The following is a 27,066-nucleotide window of genomic DNA, read 5'->3' as shown; positions in this document are numbered from 1 at the left end:
TACACACACACACACACACACACACACACACACTACTAAATATAAAACACAATCTGACTAATCTGTATAATGCTATTATATGTATATAATTTTAGTGTTGACCACATTCTGAGGAAATGAGATCTCACAGTAAGCCTCCTTTACCTCTGGTTCTCACAATCCTTCCACCATTTCTTACCTGATGTTCCTTCAGCCTTAGTTGCAGGAAATCTGTTGTAGATGGGTCTTCTGGAGATGTAATCTGCACAATTACTTTTTATCTATATTTGTATTCATTTCCATTTTTGTAATAGTGTTTTCTTTTGAGGCTAAACAAAGTTTATTTTGATGTTGGAATTAGATTTATCTACGGGTGCAAGGGAAAATCATGTGATATTTGGAATGCAATTAGGAATTAACTTGTTTAGTAAAGTGGCAGTTGTAGATTTCTCCAAGGTCAAAGGCTGCACTAGCTCCGGATAGTTTGGTAGATTTCCAGAACCAGGCCATATTTCCTGTATTTGAGCAGAACTTGAGTCCAGTTAGACAGCTGTGATCTGCCACTAAGATATGTGTGCCACTGTTGCACACTTAAGATCACTGTGCCATGGTGGTCATGAAGAAGCTAAACACAGTTTCCATTCTTTACCTTTAGAAATGCTGAACCATCAGCAATAGCTTCCTGGTAATGCTTCTTGACCATAAATGGCTCAATGTGTCCACAATGACTAGTTTTAAAAACAATTACTTCGGTATTTGGGAGATGACTCAAGATTGAAACACTATCTATCATCTCTCTCTACCTACCTATGTAGTTATTATTTGTCAGTTGATCATGTTTACCTGTCATCTTCAATCAATCAACACATCTGCCATTCAATCATTTATGTATTTGTTATTTATCAAACTATCTTTGTTATCTATTTATCAATTATCTTTCTTTTATAGGTCATCTACTTTTGTCTGTCTGTCTATCCTTTCTTTTATCTATCTCTAGCTCTCATATTGGTCTGTATATCCATAAGCACTTATATCTAAAAAAAGAACAGTCTTGAGAACCACTCTTAAGGGTTTTGTCCCTTGTAGATGTAACCAACCGTCTTATTAAAATAAGATACACAGAACCAATGTAAAAGAGAAAGCCGAGAGGTCGGAGCTCAGAGCTAAAATCTTACCTCCTACAGTGCTCCTAGCTTCTACAAAAGAGAGAGCTCCTTCCTGTGTGTCTGTCTTTAAATAGTCTTTCTGTTCTGCCTTCTCATTTGTTGTAAACTCAAACACATGACCGCCTCATCACGGCCTGTAAGTACTGCCCTCCAGGTCTTAAAGGTGTGTGTCTCCAATGCTGGCTATATCCCTGAACACACAGAGATCTACCTAGCTTTTCTACCAAGTGCTGGGATTAAAGGTGTGAGCCACCACCACCACCACCACACTCTTGCTATGGTTCTAATAGCTCTGACCCCTGGGCAACTTTATTTATTAACATACAATGAAAATCACATTTAAGTACAAATAAAATACCACCATAGTCCCTCAGTGTCTTCTTTCCAGAATCCCATCGTCACCATGAAACCCAGATGATATATCATGGGTTGAATAGAGACAACCAAGCTCCACAGCTCAATACCCAGGTACAGCCACCTCGGCGGAATGCTAAGGAGAGTACAGTATCCTTGGATGCTACTACAATTAGCTAGTCTTGATGTTAATAGAAGGTCTAGCTTTTGTGGAAGCCCCATATTACTTGCTAACTTTCATTTCAGGACTCACTGAGAGGCAGGAGTGTGGTGTCCTGTGTGGCCACGATGTTAATATGGCCTCAGCCCAGTTAGCTTCTTGTCTGTGTGTGTTCAAAACAGACAAGATACTTGTGATAGAGTAGAATGCACAGGATGGTGAATTCTGATATCCTGACCGCATATTTCTGTATCTGTTAATCTGAAGGCAAAAGATCAGTTCCTTCTTGAAATATTTAGTTTTCAATTGATCTTGGCTGGATTCTTAGGAGAGACAGAAGAGTCCTTCTGTGTGTATTTCTGACATGTAGGAAGGTTTTCCTCAAAGCATGTCTTTCATTGCTCATATTTCTGATTCTATTTTCACCTCAAATTTCTTTTTGATTTTTTTTCTGACAGGATTTATTATGCAGTTCAGTTTACATCCAGTTTATTAAGAACAGATTGGCCTTAAACTCAAGTTTCTTCTCTCTCAGCCTGCCAAATGCTGGGAATACACGTGCACATCACCACACTTGTATTTACCCACTTTTACTTTTATTTTTCATTGAGGCAAGGCTTATTTGACTCACAGTTCCATCATTGTGAGTGAGTCACAGAGATATTCCCTAGAGACAGACAACAGGTCACATTGCATCAACAGTTAAAAAAAACAACAATAGAGAACAATGAATGCATGCTTGTGCTCAGCTTGTTTTCTTCACTCTTAAACAGCTTGGGATACCCTGCCTAGGGAATTCTGTCATTCCCTAAATAGTGGACAGGTCTTCTCACACCAATTAAATTAAACAGGTAAAATTTCCCCCAGATATGCCCATAGTCCAACTCTTTCTGATTTAGAGCAATTCTCTATCAGACTCTGTTTTGAAGTGACTCTAGATTATGGCAATTTGACATTCAAAATAAAAATAACAATAGAAGAAAAAGCAAGATGATACTACCATGTAAAATTGCCTAAAATCTTTAGACCGAAGTCTTACCACTTTATTTAACTATACCAACCAATCATGAGAATATACTGGAGGGACTCTTAGTCATCAGCACACCTAGGACACAGTTGCATATTCATGTTTACTGATCCACTAGGTCGTCACAGCTGCTGGGAGTTCCTTTGCTTCACAGCCATGTCACCAGAGACCAGCCTCTCTCGGCACTCTTCCCCGTCCTCTGGATCTTACATTATTTTCACTGGGTTCTCTTTTGTGTAGTTCCCTGAGTCCTGGAAGGTATTGATTTATATGTTTCAAGATTGCTTTTTGTTGGAGGAGTTAGGGAGATGAGTTAGCATTGGATATGACCAACATACATTGTATACGCACATGAAATTCCTTTCAAATTAAAAATTGCTTCTATTAAGAAAATATCTTCTTTTATTCCCAAGACCTTTTTTTCTAGTTTTCTATCTCTCTTACACACACACACACACACACACACACACACACACACACACACACACACACACACACACACTTGCTCTCTCTGTCACAGACATATACAAATTGACAAAGATATATACAAATGTTATAATGAAACACAATACATTGTATGTTAACTTAAAAAGTTAATAAAAATGGAAAACTACCAGCTTACTTTCAGATAAAGTTTACACATATAAAATATGCAGTTTTATATTTCTGAATCTGGCTATTTGATGAACACAATGATTTCTAGTTGCATCCATTTTCTTACATTGGACATTTTTTTTTCTTTTGCTGCATAGAACTTTTAAGTCATACAGTCTTTGAAAATACCTTTCTGCTGCTTTCTTGGAAGGCAACTTGGAATAAAGAGACTTCAAATAAAATTCCATCTTCAGGATTCTCAGAGTCCCTGAAACTTCAATGCTTGGGATGTTGAAGCAGAAAGAACACAAGTTGGAGAAAACATAATGAATCCCTCTATCAAATTATCAATTAACAGACAGACAGAGGGACACACACACACACACACACACACACACACACACACACACACACACACACACACACACACAGATGCATCCCACAGTCCCAGAGCATGAAAATGCAAAAGAGTGCTTACAACATAGTGTTCTAGTTATGGTTTTTGATTTGAAACAAGCTATAGCCATTAGGGAAGTGGAACTCTCAATTGAGAAGACGCATCCACATGATTAGCCATAGGCAAGGCTGTTGGTCATTTTCTTAATTGATAGTTGATGTGGGGAGGCCTAGAGCACTGTGGCTGGTGCCACTTCTCAGCAGGCCATCCTAAATTGTCTAAGGAGGTAGGCTGAGCAAGGCATGGGGAACAATCCAGTATGTGCTGAATCTTCATTGAATCTACTTCTGTTCCTGTCTCCAGATTCCTGCTTTGATTCCCTCAACAAATTGGGACCTAGGATATGGGAAGGTATGCAATCCAAAGAAGCCCTTTACCCCAATTAGCTTTTGGTCATGGGGTTTTATCACAGTAAACTGAATCTATATCTAACATTGGTAGTGTGTACAAAAGTTGTGTGACTCTTATTGATCCCAAATAGGGCACCAATGACAGGTCAAATAAATGATCTACCCAGGTCTATTTTTAAGAACTATTGAGTTTATTAGGATCATGGTGTTATGGGTCTGGTGTTGCTCAGATAGTCAGCAGTCTGAGCACTAATAATATTTTTCATAAAGTATTATGTTTTTAGAATAAAAAAGATATTGCTACTTATTTTATGATCTAGTTAAAACAATTAATTTTGACAATTTTTGTGTTTGTGTTGTGTATTTTTTATTAAGAATTTTTTTCATTCATTTTACACTCCAATCAAAGATCCCCCTCTTCTCTCCTCCTGCCCCCCCCAGCCTGCCCATCCCAACAAACCCCACATTCCCCCACATGAGAAGGCAAGGGCCTCCCATGGTAGGTACATCCAGTAGAGGCAAATCCAAGCACTTCCTCCAGGCTCAAGTCTCAAGTCTGCACAAGGTGTCCCATCATAGGTAGTGTGCTCCAAAAACCACGCTCATGCACCAGAGATGGATTCTGATCCTACCACCAGGGGCACCCAAGCAGATTGAGCTACAGAATTGTCTTGCCATGCAGAGGGCCTCGTCCAACCAATGCAGGCTCCACAGCCATTGGTTCAACTTTCATGAGTTCCAACTAGTTTGGTTTGGTCTCTCTGCATATTTCCCCAATATGAATCTGATGCACTTGCTCATAGAATCCCTCCACTCTCTCCTCTATTGGACTCCTGGAGCTCCACCTGGTGTTTGGCTGTGGATCTCTGCATCAGCTTCCATCAGTCTTTGGAGAGAAGCTCTGTGATGACAGTTAGGGTATCCATCGGTCTGATCACTGTGGTAAGCCAGTTCAGTTCAGGCACCATCTCCACTATTTCTAGTAGTCCAAGCTGGGGTCATCATTGGGGATTCCAGGGAACTTCCCTAGCACTGGGTTTCTCTCTATTCCCATGATGTCTACCTCTTTCATAGCTTTCCCATACTAACACTGTTCCAGCTCGACCAACCCAATCCCTTATGTTCTCATCCCCTATCCCCTACCCTCCATTGCCCAAACCTAATCCACTGTTTCTTCATGGAAATCTCAACTATTTCCTCTTCCCACAGAGATCTATGCATCCCTCTTTAGGTCTTCCCTGTTAGCTAACTTCTCTGGAGTTGTGGATTGTCATCTGGTTATTATTTGCTTTCATTTAATATTCACTTGAGTGAGTACATACCATGTTTGTCCTTCTGAGTCTGGGGTACCTCACTCAGGATGATATTTTCTAGTTCCATCCATTGGCCTGCAAATTTCATGATATCATTGTTTTTTTACTACTGAGTGGTACTCCATTGTGTATATGTACCACATTTTTAAATCCATTCTTCAGTTGAGGGGCATCTAGGTTGTTTCCAGGTTCTGACTATTACGAATAATGGTGCTATGAACATAGTTGAGTTGTGTCCTTGTGGCATGATTGAGTATTCCTTGGGTATATGTCCAAGAGTGGTATAGCTGGGTCTTGAGGAAGATTGATTCCTAATTTTCTGAGAAACCACTACACTGATTTCCACAGTGGTTGTACAAGTTTTCACTCCCACCAACAGTGGAGGAGGAGTGTTCCCCTTGCTCCAAATCCTCTCCATCATAAGCCGTCTTCAGTGCTTTTGATCTTAGCTATTCTGACAGGTGTAAGATGGTATCTCAGAGTTGTTTTGATTTGCATTTTCCTGATGACTAAGGATGTTGAGCAATTCCTTAAACGTGTTTTGGCAATTTGAAATTGTTTATTTGATAATTCTCTGTTTAGCTCTATAGCCCACTTATTAATTGAATTGTTCATTATTTCGATGTCTAGTTTCTGTTTTTTAATATATATTTTGGATATCAGCCCTCTGTCAGATATTGGGTTGGTGAAGATTTTTTTTCCATTTTGTAGGCTGTCATTTTGTCTTATTTACTGTGTCCTTTGCCCTACAGAAGCTTCTCAGTTTCAGGAGTTCCCATTAATTAATTGTTGCTCTCAGTGTCTGTGCTATTGGTGTTATATTTAGGAAGTAGTCTCCTATGCCAATGTGTTCAAGACTATTTCCTACTTTCTCTTTTATTAAGTATAGTGTAACTGGTTTTATATTGAGGTCTCCGATCCAATTGGACTTGAATTTTGGGCATGGTGATAGCTATGGATCTATTTGCAATCTTCTACATGTTGATATCCAGTTATGCTAGCACCATTTGTTGAAGATGCTTTCTTTTTTCCATTGTGCAGTTTTGACTTCTTTGTCAAAAATCAGGTATTTACAGGTGTGTGGGTTATTGTCAGAGTCTTTAATTTAATTCCATTAGCCCACATGTCAGTTTTTATGCCAATACCAAGCTGTTTTTTTTATTATTTGCTCTATAGTAGAGTTTGATGTCAGGGATGCTGATGACACCAGAGGTGGCTTTGTTGTACAGGATTCTTTTAATTATTCTGGGTTTTCTGTTTTTCCAAATGCAGTTTAGTAGTGTTCTTTCCAGGTCTGGGAAGAATTGTGTTGGGATTTTGATGAGCATTGCACTGAATCTGTAGATTGCTTTTTATAAGATTGCCATTTTTACTATTTTAATCATACCTATCCAAGAGCATGGGAGATATTTCCATTTTTTCTGCTGTCTTCTTTGATTTCTTTCTTCAGAGACTTAAAATTCTTGTCAAACAGGTTTTTTTACTTGCTTAGTTAGAGTTACAACAATGTATTTTATATTATTTGTTGTTATTGTAAAGAGCGATGTTTCTATAATTTCTTTCTCAGCCCATTTATTATTTGTATATAGGAGGGCTACTGATTTATTTGAGTTAATCATTTATCCTGCCATATTACTAAACAGTATCAACTGTAGGTGTTCAATGGTAGAATTTTTGTTTTCACTTATGTATACTATCATATCAGCTGCAAATTGTGAACGTTTAAGTTCTTCCTTTTCAATTTCTATCACTTTGATCTCCCTTTTTTGTCTTATTACTCTAGCTAGAACTTCAAGTACTATATTGAATAAATATGTGGAGAGCAGACAGCCTTGTCTTATTCCTGATTTTAGTGGAATTGCTTTGGATTTCTCTCCATTTATTTTGATGTTGGCTGTTGGCTTTCTGTAAATTGCCTTTATTATGTTTAAGTATTTTACTTGTATTCCTGATCTCTCTAAGATATTCATCATGAAGGAGTCTGGATTTTTTCAAAGGCCTTTTCAGGCTCTGATGATATGATCATGTGGTTTTTGTCTTTCAGTTTGTTTATATGGTGTATTACATTGACAGATTTTCTTATGTTGAACCATTCTTGCATCTCTGGAGTGAAGCCTACTTGTTCATGGTGGATAATTTTTTTTGATGTGTTCTTGGAGTCTGTTTGCCAATATTTTATTGAGTATTTTTGCATCAGTGTTCATGAGGGAGTTTGGTCTGTAATTCTCTTTCTTTGTTGCATCTTTGTGTGGCTTGGGAATCAGAGCAACTGCAGCCTCATAAAAGGAGTTTGGTTATATTCCTTCTGTTTCTATTGTGTGTACCAATTTGAAGAGTATTAGAATTAACTCTTCTTTGAAAACCTGGTAGAATTCTGCACTGAAGCCATCTGGCTTTGGACTTTTTTTGGTTGGGAGACTTTTTCTGTTTTTGTTTTTGTTTTTTTTTTTTTTTTTTTTTTTTTTTTTTTTTTTTAGACAGGGTTTCTTTGTGTAGCTTTGTGCCTTTTCCCGGAACTCACTTGGCAGCCCCCAGGCTGGCCTCCCAGGTTGGGAAACTTTTAATGACTGTTTCTATTTCCTTAGGGGTTATTTGTCTATTAACTGGCCACTGGGGCCAAGTTGGCCGGGTGTTACCAGGGGAATGGTTGGGGCCCAGGAATGGGTCCTAGGGGCAGGGTTCACTGGGTATGAACAGAGTCACTTACCTCTAGTCCTGATGAGAGCTGGCAATGGATTTATTGCTTTCTTCTATTTTCTTGTTTGTCTTTTCCTCAATTTCTTTAAGGGAATATATGGTGGTATTGTGTTCCCCAAAATATTGTACACCCTAATAAACTTATCTGGGGTCAGAGACTGAACAGCCACTAGATACAAAGGCTAGAAAATGGTGTCACTCACACCTTTAATCCTAGCACTCCAGAGGTAGAAATCCCTCTGGATCTCTGTGAGTTCAAGGCCACATTGGAAATGGCCAGGCATGGTAACACACACCTTTAATCCCAGAAAGCGAGCCTTTAATCTCAGGGAGTAAGGCAGAAAGCAGAAAGGTATACAAGGCGTGAGGACCAGGATCTAGAAGCATTTGGCTGGTTAAGCTTTCAGGCTTCTAGAAGCACAGTTCAGCTGAGAGCCATTCGGATATGAGGACTCAGAGGCTTCCAGTCTGAGGAAACAAGACCAGCTGAGAAGTTGGCCAGGTGAGGTTAGCTGTGGCTTGTTCTATCTCTCTGATCTTCCAGGTTCACCCCAATAACTGGCCTTAAGTTTGTTCTTTATTAATAAGAACTTTTAAGATTCATGCTACAGGAATATTTCATTTCTTCTTTAAATCCTCTTACATCTTCATGGAATTCTTTTTAAGGTTGCTTTCTTCTGCGTCTTTTACATTGTGATGTTCAGGTATTGCTGTTGTAGAAGGGCTAGGTTCTGGTGATGCCATATTGCTCTATATGTTGTTGTATGTATTTTTGCATTGGCTTCTACCAATTTTTCCCCCAATAGGTGCAAGAGGTGCCTGTGTCTAAGTGAGCTGCTATTTGTCCAATCTGTGCTTGCTGTTTCTGTGTCTCAGGGACCCCTCTGGGTCCAATCTTACCTCTTGGTCTAATTGAAGTTAGCAGATTCTGTATCTCAGGGAGCTTCTCTTGGTCCAATTTAAGCTAACTGATTCTGTAGCTCAGAGAGTCACTCTTGGTCTTATCAGGGCCCTTGTTACAGTCAAAGCTGGCAGATTTTGTGTCTCATAAGCCCCTGATGTCGCAGGGCCATGAGTATTGGATTAGGGTGTGGGTCTTGTAGATTGCTGGGTCCAAAGGGTGGTTTTGGTGGAGGAGCCTGCCCATAAGAGTTTTCCCTTTTGGCCAGCAACAGGGGCAGTGTTGGGTGGGGATTCCTGAAGACTGGCTGTGTCCCAGGGCTTACGTTCTAGAGGCTTGTGTATGTTTTATACATATGAATTTTTCTTTTTTGAAATTAAGGTTTTTTTTAGCGTACAAAATAATGGTATCATGATATTTTCATAGTACATACTGTACTCTGTTCTTGTCTCCTCCCTCTAATGTCTTTTCAGTTTTTCTTTTGCACCTCAGTTTTCTGCTGCCTAATCCCAAAACATTTCCTGAGTTCTTCTGATTTTACACCACTAACACATAAGGACAGACTGTCTAATTTCACCATGAGAAAACACACATTTCATGTCACACACACATTCATATTTATATCAAGATAATGCCTTTAAAAGAAAATATCAGATTTATAGTTACTGTCTTAACTTATTTAACTTGAGGACCCCCAGTACTATACATTTTCTTGCATATGGCATAGCTCTATTCTTTATGGCTGCATAAAAATCCATTTGAGATGCATGAACGGCATTTCTTAACACACTCATGTGTTGATAGGCATCTATCCTGGTTCCCTATCTTGGCTACTGTGAACACTGCAAGAATAAATACAGGTGTATTGGTAGAAGTATTAAGGCAACTCTATGTAGTTAAAAGGGAGGTTTTTTTGTGGGATAACTTACAAGCAAAGGGATAGGTTACATGGTTGGGGAAAGGTGTAGTGCAGTCCAGTGGTGTTCTCTGGAGAACTCTGCTTGTTCTACCTCCAGCATCTAGGATCCAGGAACCAAGAGCACCGGCACATCTGGATCTCAGATCTTAAGGGCTCCTGTTTCAGTCCAGCCTCATAGGTGTGATAGTTACCAGAAGTCTCAATGGGGGTAATACTTCCAGGTCAAAGCTGGAACAGCTACCCACTGCATCTCCCCCTTTTGTCTAAATAAGAAAGTTCTAACCTAATACAAAACTATATATAATAGGAATGATTATCAAATATTGTCCATGAGTAATAAGGAATAATGACCTAGACAAGATGGAACTACAACCAACACAAACAATATCAAACAAGGGACACATACTAAAATCCAGAGAAGTCTGGAGCATGGGTAGATGGCATGTTACAGAGATCATTCTAAAAGGTGCCCTATACTTAAGAACCTGAATCTAATACTCAATATGTTCTAGCTAAGATAGAAGATTGTAACTAACTGTTAAGTCTTCAATCCCAACTAAAAAAAGGCAGATCTCAGGGAATCCTGTTGCAGAAGGGGAGGAAGAATTGTGGGAATAAGAGGGCTAAAGGACACCACGAGAAAGCCCACAATATGAACTAAACTGGACACAGAGAGACTTGTAGAGCCTGAACTCACAACCAGAGAGCTTGCATGGCACTGATCCAGGTCCTCTGCATATATGTTATAGTTTTGATTATTATATGGTGTGGAGATATTTTTTCTGGTCCTATCTCTTTGGTGTTCTATAAACTTCTTGTTCCTCATAGGCATGTTGTTCTTAGGCTGGGAAAATTTTCTTCTATGATTTTGTTGAGTATATTTTCTGCTTCTTTGAGCTGGGATTCTTCTTCTTATATTCCTCTTACTCATAGGTTTGGCCTTTTCATAATGTCCCAGATTTCCTGGATGTTTTGTGTTTAGAATGTTTTAGAATTAACATTTTCTTTGACCAATTCATCTTCCTCCCTCCAAGATATCATCCATGCCTGTGATTTTCTCTACTATTTCATATATTCTGTTGGTGTTTGCATCTGTAGTTCCTGTTTACTTACCCAGATTTTCCATTTCCAGAAGTCCCTCCTTTTATGTTTTCTTTATTGTTTCTATTTCCATTTTCATGTCTTGAAGAGTTTCCTTTACCTATCCATTTTTCTATTAGCTTTTTTTGGCATTAGTTACGAGATTTATTTATTTGTGCCTATGTTTTATTTGTCTTTTCTTCAATTTCCTTAAGGTATTTTTAAAATTTCCTCTTTAGGGACCACTATCATCTTCATAAAGTTCATTTTAAGATCATTTCCTTTGCTTCATGTGGGTTGGAATGTTCTTGCTGTAGTAGGATAGCTGGGCTCTGGTGGTGCCATGTCCTTTCTGTTGTTGATCATGTTCTTACACTGGTATTTAGGCATGTCATATTTGGATGATTATAGGTCAATGTGTTGATCCCTGAGATTGCTACAGCTCTGCCTGTTTTATCAGAAGCCAGGCTGTTTCTAATAATCCAAGGTAAGACACCACCCACTGCCCACTAATACACCTTAAATCCTTCCCAACCACTTCAGAATGCACCCTCTGCCCCAGGCTCTATTTTCTAACCTATAACTTTGACAGAAGACTTCTGCTTTACTGGAGGCCTGTATAGTTCCAGGGACCCAAAGTAAGACATTGCCTACTGACACTAACATCTCTTAAAGTCCAACTGACAGCCCCAAAGAGTATCCCCTCTTCTTGGCTTCATACTCTACCCCACAACTTCAGAAGAAGCCTTCTGTTTACCTAAGGCAAGGCTGGATCTAGGAACCCAGGGTAAGACACTACTCACTGCCAGCTAAGATTCCCTGAAGCTGATACAACAGCTCCCAACTGCACACTCTCCCCTGAGCTCCAAATTCCAGACCACATCTTTGTCAGATTATTTCTACTATACTGAAGGCCACACTGTACTAGGAATCCCAGAGATCAAGAAGCACCCAGACACCTCAGTCAGGTGATTTTTAAAGGCCAAGTACCTAAAGTAAACATTCTGTCTATATGTAAACAGAATGTCATCTGGTACAAAGAAAGCTTTTATTTGCAGAAACAGAAAAGGAATTGTTAAATTTATATAATACCAGGCAATGACAAAAATAATCACTAAGCAGAATAAATACAATCACTTTAACATTTGCAAATTCAATTTTGATATCTAGTTATCTTAATCACAGAAATTTTAAACTTTTAAACATATAGTTAGCCATCAATGTAACATTAACCATTCCAATGTATAAGGAGATACTTACGGGTGCATGGGTGACATGAAATTTGGTTCACCTAAAAAAGCCAGTGTCAGCATGGGTGAAGATAAAGGAAACCTGCATCCCTGGGGTTCCCTGCATATTGTGCAGCTTGGTTAACTGAAGGGTCTCCTCTGCTTTTGTTTTTACTCATATGAAATTAGGGAGGACCCTTGTGAATTATGTATGTTTCAGCATCTTCCTGGATCTTTTGAAGTTTAGGTTAGTTTTCGTGACTTAATTATTTCTCTTCCAAAAGGCAATGTTCCAATTATGACGAACTAACTTTTCAACAGGAAGGTAATTGAAAAAATAAGAGAATCAGGTGCTTACTTCAACAACACCTTACTGGGGATGTATACATTGAAATATTAGAGAAATATGAGGCTGGTTCTGGTGAGAAAAGACTTTGACACACAGCATTTGGGGTGCACAGTACAGCAAATGATAAAACCCAATGTTAAGAGTAGGCTTTCAGAATGATGTCAGCAGGAGAGTTAGAAAGACAAGTTTGGGTAATTGAGTGTGAATATTATATATATATATATATATATATATATATATATATATATATATATATATATATATAGTTTGAATATTCATATTCATATATATATATATTAAATTGTTTTGAAAACCATTATGTTGTATAACATGATTACATATTAGTAACATACACTAATAAAGAGTGAGCCTCTTGTTGATCTGCAATCATGAGAACTCAATGTGGTTACAGCTTCATGTCCATCAAGAACTTACAGCTAGTAAGGTTGTAGAGGTCTGTCAAAGTGAAATGAAATAGAGACCCATGAACTAAGCAAAAGATTTTCATTTCTGTTGAGTGGGTAGTGAGGACTATAACCTTTGTAAGTAAAGGAAAGCCACGTTCAGAACCATATTACAATAATGAAGCATGGTCCCAAAGTTAGAGATCTCTGTCTTCACATTCCAGCTGTTGTTTCACTGTATGTACTAGTCTTTACTGGAGATAGGACTGTGGTCTCCACAGAAGACTTCCTCAGATCTTTCTTTGAGAACTCATGGGATGAAGAAGATCTTTCATCTCAGCTTAACATTTCCTGACTTCCATGTACACACTGGGATCTGTGGAAAATTCCTTGGGAATCTGGGAATTGGGAGTGGTCAATTTTTGTTTGAAGATCATCTGATCAAATTTTAAGTATGTCACCTCCTGCACTTCTTCTCTTTCAGGGTCCTAGAAAGAGGTAAACGTCAAGTGATGTTGTGTGCACACATTCTTGCAGAGAATGAAGAATATTAGACTGTATGGAAGAGGCAGACTCAGGACATTACCTGACTGTTCAGTATTGTTCTCACGTCAGAGTCTTGGTCCATGATGGCTGCATTTTTGGGGGACAGAAGTAATCAAACACACACAATAAAGTACTTCTGCACTCTCATTTCAAATCAGAATTACTAGTGAGAGATATGGGAGATATGTTAAAACCCAAGGTTGCTCAACCACTGCAAATTAGAACCAGATTTTCTGCTGCTTTATGTTCACAGCCCCATTCTACAATGCTGAACCCTAGAAATTCTTTCTTCAGCACATACTCTCTGCCCTCCTCCTCCCCTCCCTTTGCTTTCTCCTTCTCTCCCTGCTTCTCTCTCTCTCTCTCTCTCTCTCTCTCTCTCTCTCTCTCTCTCCTCTCTCTCTCTCGTTAAACCTTCTCCTTGATATTAGTGCATGCTTTGGATGTGAAGATGCAGAAGATGCATTGAGGAATTATTCATTGTCTGAAAACTGTGGGGAAGAACAAGGGCTATGGATTTTCTCTAGAAAGCTCTGCCATAGTTTCCCTGTCTTGGTCAAAGTATTTTTATATAAATTAAGAATACACACCTCTATTTCTCTGCTCTTGTTTTCTCACACTACTCAGATGACTTTCACTGGCTTGTTCCTGAGACTTACTCTTTTTGGCAAAGCAAAAAGAAAAAAGGAGGATGATGAGGAAGACAAGGATCATGGTCACTGACAGTCCAATCAGCATATGAAGGTTCCTGTGGGTATCTGGAGGAAGATGTGAACCAAATAACAGGTAAATCTTAGTATCCCCATTTTGACAGATTGCATAGTATTTATCGATTGATGGATAATTGGTATAATATTGCTTTAGGACGAGAGTCTTGATGGAGAACCCACTAATAATATCCTGCTCAATATAAACAGTATTAAATGAACTAATGAATTATGATTATATCCATATATGAATATATTTCTCAACTCTCACCAGAGGAATCTACATTTGTGACAGATGGTAATTAATACAGATACCAACAACTGGGCAAGTTGTGGAGATGAAGAGACTATAGAATTATGGCACTAAATGAGATGTTCACATCTCAAATCCTTCTCCAAATGTTCAGTATCATTGTGAAAGATATGGAAGAAGAGATTGCAAAAAGAGGCTATGGATATCTATAAGAAAGCTGTCTTCTGTACACTGAGGGCAGGTGAAAAATGAACTTCACAGGAGGTTGAGATAGCAAGCTCAAGAATGGTGCAAGTTCAAGCATGACCAAATGTCATCATGGAGAGTGGAGGTGGACATGAGGTCCCATCCCTAGTCAAGGGGCTATGGGCTATTGGTGACTGTTGGGAGAATGAGTGTCAGTTTCAGGAGCGTTGTTACTAATAAATTGACTATGCTCCAGCAGAGGTCCACACATCCAGGAATATATAGGTGTTATGCAAGTGGCAGAAAACCGCAGGACCCTAGGTTCAAATCATGTGTTCAGTAGCTCAACCTGAGATTGATATCAGTGCTCATTAGATCTGCTTTGCTTCTGTGACACCTTGAACTAAACATTTAATTCTCTTGTAGGGAAAAAGTGAAGTCAAGTCTAATCTGTCAGAAGTAGCATTTTTTATATAAAATTTCCCCTTCTGCTCACTTGTTTCCTTCTTCAGGCCTCATCACCTCCTCTCCAGGAGGAACAGAGCTAGAATGAGCACTTCATTGATCCTGAGAAGGGAGTAAAATTTACTCTTCTTTTCTCTCACCAAGGTCTCAGGTACAGAAATTAGAGATGAATAGTCATTAAATTTCCCAAACTGCTCCTAAATAACATCTAATGTTGAAGAGATCAAGAATTAGAGAGGGGAGATGAAGATGATAAGAATACAGAGTCAAGAAGGAGCTGAGACAAAAATAAACCAAAGAGCTTTTGGTCCCTAAGTTTCCAAAATAGAAGAGGAATCAGTTACTCACTGGTTGTGAAGTCTGCTTCTGTGCTTGAAGTGAAATTTCTTGTTGAGTTAACTAGAGAAGGGGACAGGAGAGGGAGAAAGTTCATCAGAGGCTGTCTGCCTTCCCCTTAAGGAAAGTTTTTTAAATTTGGACAGTGACCACCACCCACTCCACCTCTTAGTGCTGATCCTGTAGAGTTATAGGATGACATTGAGTGGATTGCTTCTGGGTGTTGGCTCTCTCTTTGGATTTCAAGTTTTGATGATTCATAGGACTGCTGTGGGAAGATCTATGTGAGCAAGAGTTCAAGAGGGCTGCTCCATCTCTGCTCTGCCCAAACTGATATGAACCTCATTCATAATGAATCTGGCCAGACCCATTTTTATATCTGCCTCTATACACAGACATCCCAGTGTGGATGCAAAGTCATATAAATAGTTTTTGGGAGATTATTTTCTGTTATTTTGTAATCTGCTACCAAGTCCTCAATTCCATGTTTTTTCTTTTTTTTTTACAATAGGTTTTCAGTTGAAATATAATTCTTTCCCTTTCCCCTCTCCAGTCCCTCCCAGCAACCCTTCCTCCAAGCTTTCTCATATCCCCACACCACTCTTTAGTTGATAGCCTCCTTTTCATTGAAAATTATTGTTAAATGTATATCTAAAGATATGCATATTCACATATATATGTACACATGTCATATACACATACATACATACATATATGTACATATATATATCACATATGCATACACACATATATAAATGTAGCATACACACACATGACATTAGCACTCACAGCATTCCTTCTCTGTAGCTCCCAATGCTACTTTCTCTCTATCATCGATTGGAGGATTCTGAGACATGGCTTCAGTATTTCATTAGTCACACGGTATGAGATATATATGAAGTTCTCTTACCTGTGACAGGAAGGTACAAGGGGTCACTTGGGGTTGACCACAAATAGGAAGTGTTCCTGAAAGAGCCATAGCATCTATAGTACCCTGCCTGGACCACAGGACCAAGATGGAAGTTGGCTTGGAATGTTCCATTGTGGCTCTTCACTGAAGGCAGCCCTTGTTCCTTGGGGCTCCCTTCCCTGGACAGATGGAACATATCAAACTGAAGGTCAGAGACACAGGACAAGGTCATGTTCTCTCCTGGCATCACCACAGGACCCATTAGGGCTGACAGAAAAGGTTTCTTGTATAAACCTGGAAGAAAAGAGGAAGAGACAGTTAGTTACCAGTGTTCATTCACTCCTCAGTGTTCCCTCTGCCTGCGTCTATTTCTTTGATCTCTCTCTGCCTCTTACCATCTCCCTCTCTCTATTTCTCCCTTTCTTTTCTCCTCTCTTCCTCTCCTTCTCTCTCTTTATTTCTATGTTACCATCTTTAGTCTTTGACCTCACTCTGGACTCAAATATTTTTGCTTAATGATATTTTCTGCCTCTATTTGCATGGGTTCATTCCATCTGTCTTTTAAAGTTTGTTGTTATGATCATAATTAATTTTATCTAGCAATAACCTTCATAATGAAATATTCATATGCATGCATAATATATTTTTATGCTTGTTTTAAGTTTTGAAATTGAACTATATATCATTTAGTGTTTTAAAAATTATTGTTACATATATAATTATAGATGTATAATATTAACCATATTAAGGCTAGTATTCTTTATTGCCCTTCTACTTCCAATAATCACATTCATTTTAATAAATGGTATTCTTTATAGTTCGGTTTTTCCAGTTGTTTTGCAAGTCATTGGGCTCAATTAGATTTACTCATTATTTTGTTTTAATTAGCATACCAAGTAAGAGTCTTCATTATGACATCCTCATACAGCTCCTTTTGTTCATTTTCCTCCCTCTTCCCTTTCTTGTACAGCATTGCTGATCTAGTTACTCCCCTCGTTTCCTCCTCCATGTCATATGTCTTTCATTTATTTCCCACCCCTCTCTATTAAACTTTTCTTCTCATGGTCACTTGCTAATTTCATGACCTATAACTTTGTCATCCTATATATGATAAAAATCTAGAATTTAATATCATTCTATTTTTCTTTGTAGGTCTTGAATCTGTTTACACATCTGTGTTAATTAGTCTCTCTTTCAAAGTAGAGAATATTCCATATATATAATATATATTATATATATATATAATATATATTATATATATTTCTCTTGAACAATGGCCATGGTGATCTTCCCTCTATTGTTACTCTTATTGTGTGTACTGCTCAAATGTGATCCGTCATCTACTTCCCAAGCACTTAGTTCAGAATTTGGTTTTTGCTTCTACCTTTATAAGACTTCTACCAAGAGAGCCAGACATATCATGTGTCTGACAAGCTCTGTTTTGGCATATTTAACATCTGCTATAATTTTTCCATCTCTACTTTCAAAGTTTCCATTCAGGCTTCTGTCTTTTTGTAGTTTTTCTCTTAGCACACATTCCATGTTTACTAATTCATAGTCCTTTCTGGGTTTCCATCTGCGTGAAAGCATAAGGATTCATTAATAACAAGTGTTTCATTAAAACACTTCTAGGCCTATGCATGGTTCAAATTGCTATAAGGCATTCCTGATCCAGAATCAAAAGCATTGTTTCCTCCCAAACATGTTGATGAATTAGCATCCTGACTTTACTGCTCTTAGAGCATCCCTTCCATGCTTCTCAATTTGCTCTTGACTTGAGTTCCTATATTATTTTCCAATTGCTAACATAACAAAAACCAATTATGTCTCAGGTCAGCCCAATGATCTGTCTGGCTCTCTCGACAGAGTTCTTATTGAGGTAGAAGTCAAATTTTTCTGAATGTTGGTAGAAAGACTTCATTCTCTCTGGTTCATATTCTCCTCACCCAATTGACACATTCTGTGTATCTCTACTTATGACTCCTTTGCACCTTCCTGTATCTATGCTTTATGTTATAACCAAGGGTCTGCTCTTATATATTACTTTTCATTGTCTATATCAGTAAAATACTCAACAAAGTTGCCTTTATGTAAATTTTCTACACTCATTTTCTTGTGGCCTTCCACAGCTTTTAGTGTAGAGAATATTTTTCTGTATCACAAAGAGAATGAAAAGTGTGTATGCACCCTCTTACCTGTGATCTTTATATCAATGGGGTCACTAGAGTCTGACCACTCATATGGTGAGTGATTGTAAGAACCATAGCATTTGTAAGTTCCAGCATGGTCAGGTGTCACAGGACCTATTGAGAAGTTGGCCTGGGAACCCCCAAGATGATATTCTGCAGAAAGCTTGAAAGAGTCCTTGATTGTTCCATTTTTGTGTGAAGTCAAAACGAAGGTGTCAAACATAATCTCTGATCGACACTCCAGTGTCACCTTCTGTCCTAAATCCACCAGGGGAGGTTGTAAGGCCAAGAGGAAAGGCTTCTTGTGGATTCCTAAAAATAAAGAAATTGTATGAACCAGATCAAAATCTCTGTGTCCTTGAAGACCTATGGTTCTCCCTCAATTGGTCTGTACTCCCTGTTAGTGCTCCAGGGCACTTGTTCTTGTCTGTTTCAACTCTAGACACAGACTTCTCTATCCGCCTGTGTCCATTTCCTACTTATCCAACTGTAGGATTATCACAATATTTTCCCACTGGCTTGTTGCAAGAATGTGTCTTTTCAACCCTTTTTTCCATAGGCACTATTGTCTTTTTCTAAGACTGGAAAGTGCAGGAAACATGGCAATTTTCACACCAGGCTGTTCTATGTGTCCTTTCTATGCAACTTTGGATAAAGTATAATCCTTGGCAGAATGAAGGAATTAGTATTGAACATGGTTATCAGGGAAACACTTCTAGCTCTATGCATGGTTCAAATTGCTATAAGGCATTCTGATCCAGAATCAAAAGCATTGTTTCCTCCCAAACATGTTGATGAAGTAGCTTCCTGACTTTAGTGCTCTAAGATCATACCTTCCATGCTTCTAAATTTGCTCTTGACTTGAGTTCCTATATTATTTTCCAATTGGTAACATAACAAATTACCACAAATTTCATTGTTAAAATGAATACAAGTCTTGTGGAGATCAGAATTCTGAAAAGTCCAAATGGCACAAATCAGGTTTCTTCAGGGATAGTAACTACTGAAATCACTAGGAAAGTATCCAATTTTTGCCCTCCAACTTCTAGAGCCTCATGCATTCCTTGGCACTTGGACCCTTCCTCCATGTTCAGAGTTTGGGACACAGTGTCCCCCTCATGATGCTTGTTTTTCCCACAAATGGATTTTTCCCTATTTTGTTATATCCACCTTTGTAGTTCTACAGACCTAGAATAATTCAGGATATTCTTGCATCCTGATATCAACTTGCTAAGATCTGAGTTCCATCTTCCAGCCCAACTTTTCCTTAACTTATTTAACACACAGGAAGCCTTAGGGACTAGAAAAATTAATGACCTTGTACGTCTTATAATGACCAGAACATTATATATTTCTCTGTGTTGAATATTCCTTTATAAGTCCAAACCTCTTACTAACACTGTTTCTGAAAATTCCAGGGTTGGGAGATTTGGGGAAATGAAAGGAACTCAAAACATCATTTCTAACCTGAAATTATGATCTCCACAGGGTCACTTATTGCTAAAATTTTAAAAGAGTAATGAGAATCAAAACCATGGCATCTGTATGTCCCTGCATGTGCTGATGTCACAGGATTCAAGGCAAATATCTTCTGGAATGGTCTTCCCTGGATCTGAGGGATAGGATTACCATGTTCTTTGTACAACTTGAATGCGTAATAGTTAATATGAGAGTCACATTGAAGTTCCACACGCTGTCCCAAAGGAACAATATGGCTTGGCCAGGCAGAGAGTGAAGGCTTGTTATGACTCCCTGCAGAGAAATGCACAGAGAAAATATTTAATGATGCTCCTTCATCCTTGAGAGATGAGTCTCCAATTTTCTCTTCTTTGGGGTCCTTTGTATAACACTTTTCTCTGAATTGATAGAGATGTTCAGGAGATCCAGAAAGTAAACAAACTTTTTCTGTCATGGAGAGGTGAAACATTCAAGATTCATCAGTGGCCCTTCCCAGCTCTATAGAAAGAGTAAGACACGGGACCAGCTGAGCTCTGAGTGTTAATGTCTAAGACCTGTTGGGCTGCCCGCAAGTTGTGCACTGAGCGCCAGGGTTTTGGCTTCATGATAATCACTCATATTGGGGTGTGCTTTAAGTAAGGTTTGAGTCACCCTTGCTCTGTGAGTAACCCCTCATCCACACTGCTATCATTAACTTAGTAAACCCATAGATTCATAGAGTTGTGCTTTGGTGCAATTAGTGTTTGCTCTGCTATGATTTCTTTCATGAGTCAGTTTGTATGTGTTGTACACAATAGGGTCATTTTGAAGTGATGAGTGTGAGAGACTGTGGTTTTTAGAATAGTTATGGTCCACATAGACTCATCTGTTTAATTGCATGGCACATAGGGAATATCACTAATAAGAGGTATGGCCTCATTGGAGTAGGTGTGGCCTTGGTGGAGGAAGTATGTCACTGTGGAGGCACGTTTTGTGGACTCTTATGCTCAAGCTATTAACAGTGTGAAACACAGTCTCAGTCAGCTGACAGTGGATCAAAATGAAGAAATCTCTGTTCCTTCTCGAGCATCATCATCCTGACTGCCTACACACTGCTAGGTTTTCTACCATGATTTTAGTGGACTAAAACTCTAACTGTAAGTGTTTCCTTTTATTAGATTTTCCATGGTCATGGTGTCTCTTCACAGAAGTAGAAACCCTAAGACAAAGACTGTACGTGTTATCAAACCTACCATATATATGGTATATCTGTCATGTTAAAATATTCTAACTGAGAATTGTGAGTTTGGTATCATGAAGTAAATTTCATCATGAAAAAATTATAATTTAAGAAGAAATTACACCCAAAATGTAGAAGAAAATGTTAGTGTGATTGAGATGATAGATCACAATTGATGCCACCAAGGGAGCAGAAAATGTCATTTCCTGATTCACCAACTCTAGAAATCTAACAATGTTCACATGAGAATTATATCGTGAATATTCCAAAACTCATGGAAGATGGACAGATAGCTCCCAGGACCACAGAATTGAGAAGATCTAGAACAACGATGAGGAATGAGTCTTTTGAACTACTTTGTCCGTTATGTACTTGTAAAAATTTTCATTCACAGAGTTTATACAGGCTCATTTTTTTCTATACTAAATGTTATAAATTAGAGGCTGATAGATACTTCCTCCATCATTTGGAGACTCCTTATGTGAAATATAGGAAGTCTAGTATAGCTCAGCATCTTGTTTACTTGTATTTAGAATGGATTTGGACTCATAATGGCCAGCCCAAGAATCTTGTTCATTTATCTGTATCCTGAGGAATGAGACAACAGCTACTCTCTGTATTCACGACTATGTAGACTCCAAGGTATACTACCACACAGATCTGGTGGACATCTTGCAACACTGGCCACCCAGCAACCATCATAGACCCTAGCTAGAGACTGTTCCTTATTGCAGAGTGTTTTGAGGCCCCTTAAATCACCAGGGAGTACATCCAGGAACAGCATCTGATCTCAAAATACATGAAGGAACCCAGCCCAAGTATAGAAACTGACACCAAAGTCAGTCAATCCAGGGTTACAACAAGTTTACCTGACTACTATCACCAGTTATACTAAATAGTAAAGGTCTTTTTACCAACACTGAGCTTCTCTACATGGCAGAGGAGTTCATTATTATTAGTGCACTGGAACCCAGGTGTAAGAGCATAAGAATTAAAATCAGAGACATAAAACATTACAGAGAACAATGGCGAGACTCAAGAAGTAAACACAAAAAAGGGAGACCTATAAACCTCATGATGAATAATTCCCAGAGTGTTTTTAATTAATTTACAGAAGTATAAGAAACCACCAACAAAACATGGGCAGGTATCTTCTGCTCATGGACAGGCCAGAACAGTCAGAAGAACAGGTGAAGGCCCCACCAGCATGAAGAGCAGATAGGCTGCACTCCAACACATGTAGCTATCTAACTCAGTAGGTTCAGTTTCCCAGGACTCATTATGCCACCACCGTTCTTGTCCCACCATCCAGAAAAATTTTCAATCACCATATATGGGAAAAGCAACATATTCCAAGATAAAGTCAAATTCAAACAATATCTATCTCAAGATCCAGCCCTACACAAATACTAGAAAGACATCTTCATCCCAATAACTTTAACTTCACCCATGTAAAAACAGGAAATAATAATTTCACACTAGTAAAGTCAAATAATGGAAGAACATGTATGTTAATATACTTGCCAACAACAGCCCCCCCGAGAGAGAGAGAGAGAGAGAGAGAGAGAGAGAGAGAGAGAGAGAGAGAGAGAGAGAGAGAGACTACCACTACCACAACCAAAATAACAGGAATTAACAATCATCGGTCATTACTATTTTTGGTATCAATGGACATAATTCTTCAATAAAGAGATCCAGACTATGAAAATGTTGTGAAAACAGGACCCAACCTTCTGTTGCATACAAGAAACACGACTAATATCAAAAGTAAACATCATCTCAATATCTCAGAATAAAGCACTGGTCAAAGAAATTTTAAGCAAAGTGATATAAGAAGCAGGTTGTGTTAGCCATTCTGATATCTAACAAAACAGACTTCTGTAGTGATTTGAAAGGCAATGGCCTGAAAGGGAGTGGGACAATAGGAGGAGTGGCCTTGTTGGGGTTGCTGTGGCCTTATTGGAAGAAACTAAACAGAGAAATACTGGAGCTAACAGACATGATGTCCCAAATGAACATAATAGTTATCTACATCACATATGACCCAAATGCTAAAACATATACCTTCTTCTCAGCAAATCATGATTTTTTTTTTCAAAAATTGACCACATACTCTTTTCACAGAACAAGTTTCTACAGATACAAGAAAATTGAAATAACCCCTGTATTATATCAGACCACTACAGATTGAAGCAGGGATTCTGGGAAACAGAAACAAAAATAAGCCTACAAACTCATAGAAAGTTAAGAACCCTATACTGAATGAAAACTGTGTCAAGATCAAGGTAAGAAAGAAATAAAAAACATTACACAGTTCAATGAAAATGAATGCACAATGTACCCAAACCAATGGGACCCAATGAGAACAATACTAGGAGAAAAGTTCATAACTTTAAGTACCTACATATATAAATTAAAGTAATCTCATATTAGCAACTTAACCACACACCTGAAAGTTCTAGAACAAAAAATAGCAAACACATCCAAGACAGCAGGAAATAATCTAACTGAGGGCTGAAATCAACAAAAGAGAAACAGAGACAATCATATAAAGAATCAGTAAAACGAACAGTTTGTTCTTGAGAATATCAACAGAATGGACACCACCTTGCTGTGGGATGTCCTGTATGCTGTGAATGTGTGTTGCTCCGATTGGTTGATAAATAAAATGCTGATTGGCCAGTAGCCAGGTGGAAGTATAGGTGGAATAAGCAGGGCGGGAATATCCTGAGAAGAGGCAGGCTGAGTCAGGAGAAGACAGCCTGCAGTCCGGCAAGCAGCATGTAATGGCACACATGTAAAGTCACAGAGCACATGGTGACAAAAAGATTACAGAAATGGGCTGAGTTTAAGTGATTATTTTATTAGTGGCTGTGGGGTCTCTGAGGCTGGGCTGGGGAAACCTTTCAGCTATACCACCTAATCCAAACTAACTAAAAGGCAGGCAGAGAATATACAAATTAACAAAATCAGAAATGAAATGTGGGACATAACAACAGACATCTAAGATAACAAAGGCATCATTAGGACACACCTTAGGAACATATAATCTACAAAATTGAAAAATCTAAAAGAAATAAATAATTCTCTCATTGTTTACCACTTTCCAAAGTAAAATCAAGGACAGTTAAACAATATACATAGCCCTATAACCCCTAAGAAAACAGAAGTTCTCCATAAAAGCTTCCCCCAAAAAAGTATAGAGTCAGTAGATTCTAGTGAAGAATTCTTCAATACTTAAGAAGAGCTAATGCCAATATTCCTTAAATTAATCTTAGAAACAAAAGTAACACTGCTTCATTGTATGAAAGCATCGTCATTCTGATACCCAAACCATACCAAGATTCAATAAAAATATAATTACAGGCCAATCTCCCTCATGACCATTGATGCAAAAATATTCCATTAAATACTAGCAAAATGCATCCAAGAACATATCAAAAAGATCATCCTCAGTGATCAAGTAGGCTCCATCACAGAGATGTATGGGTGTTTCAATATATGAAAATCTGTCAATGTAATCCACCATATAATTCTGCAAAAAAGTCCACATAATTTTCTTATTAGATGTTAAAAAAGACTTTGAAATTAATCTAACATAACTACATGCTAAAGGGATATCAGGGATACAAGGAATATACTTAAATATAACAAAAGCAATATCAAGAAGGCCTTTAGTCAACATCAAATTAAAAGGAAGGAAATTAAAAGCAATTCCATTAAAATCAGGAAAAACACAAGGCTACCCACTTTCTCTATATGTATGCAATTTGTCACCAAAACTACACAGATAAAAACTGACTTAATAAACAAAAAAAAAAAACAAGAAAAGAAATAGAGGTTGATCAATTGAAGACCCAAAATGTCAATCTGCAAAGCTATGAACACCTGTTTTTTGATAAAGAAGACAGAAATATACAATGGAAAAAAGAAAGCATCTTCAACAAATGGTCTAACTGATGCCTACATGCAGAAGAATGCAAATGGATGGATATCTATTACCCTTCAAAACTAAAGTCTAAGTGGATCAACATCAAACCAGAGATATCAACAGATGGGAGCAGATGCAGAGACCCACAGCCAAACATTAGGCAGCGCTCCAGGAAGCTCAAATAAGAGGGGGAAGGAAGAATTGTAGGAGCCAAAGAGGTCAAAGGCATCACCAGAACATGACCCAAGGATTCAAGTAGAATGGCTCATTACCTTCAGTTACAGAGACTGAAGAGTTCATCAGGGAACCTGTATGGGTCTACGATAGTTACTCTGTATAAGTGTTATGGATGTATAGCTTGGTGTTCTTCTTAGACTCCTGGAATTGGGAGTTGGTCCTGTCTCTGAATCTTATACCTACACTTGGAACCCTGTTCCTCTTATACGGTTTCCTTGTCCAATGTTGATTTAAGCTTATGTGCCTAGGCTTAGTGTTACTTTTTGTGCTTTGCTCTGTTAATATCCCAGAAAGCCTTGCTCTTTTCTGAATATGAAATGAATGTAGGAGAAACTGTGATAGGGATATAATGTATGAGAGAAAAACAAAAAATAATACTTGTCAATTGTTAGGAGAATAAAACACACTGATTCAGCTTTAGAGCTATTATCCAGTGACAAAATAGAAAATATGCTATTTGTTTTTCTGGGTCTGGGTTACCTTGGTCAGTATGAAATTTCCTAGTTCTATCTGTGTCAGTGCTAATTCCATAGTTATTTACCTTTGAACAGTATTCCACAGTGTATATGTGTTAAAATTTCATTATCCATTTGTAGCTAGAGTTTTCCTGCCTTGCCCACAGTCAGGACAAATCTCTGTCACCCGCCAGTCCCACAGCCGCTCAGACCCAACCAAGCAAACACAGAGACTTATATTGCTTACAAACTGTATGGCCGTGGCAGGCCTCCTGTTAACTGTTCCTATATCTTAAAGTAACGCATTTCTACAAATCTATACCTTGCCACGCGGCTCGTGGCTTACCAGCATCTTCACATGCTGCTTGTCTTGGCAGTGGCTGGCAGCGTCTCCTTCTGCCTTCCTGTTCTTTTTTTTTCTCCTCTGTTAGTCCCACCTATACTTCCTGCCTAGCCACGACCAATCAGGTTTTATTTATTGACCAATCAGAGCAACTTGACATACAGACCATCCCCCAGTACAGCCAAGTGCAGACCATCTCAGACACCTGCACTCAGGCCCATGGTCCTAATCATCCTCTATGCAAACCTGCTGGGTAACGCCACAAGGAACCCAAGAAGGGCTCCCACAGGACATACATTAACATCCCACAGCATCCATTCATCAGCTGAAGGACATTCAGGTTGTTTTCTTGCCCTGGCTATTGAAAATAGAGCAGCAAAGAACATGACTGAAAAAGCATTTATGCCATAGGACGTCAAGTTCTTAGGATACATTCCAAGGGGTGGAAATGATGTAAATATAATAGTTATGTATGATTTTCTCCAATATATTAAATTAACAAAGAAAATCATCTTTTATAAAAGAAAAGAGATGCAATCTAAACATGAAAAAAAGAAACTCTGGGTAGAAAATATTTTGAATTTTGAAATGAATCAACACTAACATAAAAATTTTGGAAACTACCCCCACAGACATAAAAAATCAGCTACTGAATTGGAAGAATATATGGGCCAGCTTGATGTCTAAGTGGGCAAAGGCTCTTTCTGCCAATCTTGACCCTCTGAAAACCATTGCCAGGATGCACATGGTGAAAAGAGAAAATTGATTCCAGCAGGTTTTCCTCTATCTCCACACTAGTGCCATGGCGCAAGCACACACACACACACGCACGCACGCACGCACACACTCACA

At 38.5% G+C, this 27,066-nt stretch overlaps 1 protein-coding gene across 1 annotated transcript; it reads right to left on the bottom strand.

The window, feature by feature from the left end:
• Positions 1–12,933: 12,933 nt before the first annotated feature.
• Positions 12,934–20,647, bottom strand: LOC102923186 (killer cell immunoglobulin-like receptor 3DL1). The gene is made up of 8 exons (XM_076572411.1): positions 20,584–20,647; positions 20,039–20,323; positions 18,578–18,883; positions 16,352–16,676; positions 15,485–15,507; positions 14,116–14,283; positions 13,566–13,612; positions 12,934–13,467 (listed from the first exon to the last, which is right to left on the bottom strand). Exons 1-8 carry the CDS (start codon positions 20,645–20,647, stop codon positions 13,321–13,323), a joined length of 1,365 nt encoding a protein of 454 aa, XP_076428526.1. The 3' UTR covers positions 12,934–13,320.
• Positions 20,648–27,066: the final 6,419 nt, after the last annotated feature.

Source organism: Peromyscus maniculatus, chromosome 1, assembly GCF_049852395.1.
Source record: "Peromyscus maniculatus bairdii isolate BWxNUB_F1_BW_parent chromosome 1, HU_Pman_BW_mat_3.1, whole genome shotgun sequence".
In the NCBI taxonomy this organism is placed as follows: Eukaryota; Metazoa; Chordata; class Mammalia; order Rodentia; family Cricetidae; genus Peromyscus; species Peromyscus maniculatus.
This window is presented reverse-complemented; position numbering and strand designations above follow the sequence as displayed.

Bases quoted from the DNA above. Each gene is read 5' to 3' on its own strand.
- LOC102923186 (XM_076572411.1), bottom strand. From the start codon at position 20,647: ATGAGTGATTATCATGAAGCCAAAACCCTGGCGCTCAGTGCACAACTT. The intron at 18,884-20,038 runs GTTAGAAATGAT...CTTTATTTTTAG, and splicing joins TGTGGAGATCATAATTTCAG to GAATCCACAAGAAGCCTTTC. The intron at 13,468-13,565 runs GTAATGTCCTGA...ACCTCTTTCTAG, and splicing joins GAACAATACTGAACAGTCAG to GACCCTGAAAGAGAAGAAGT.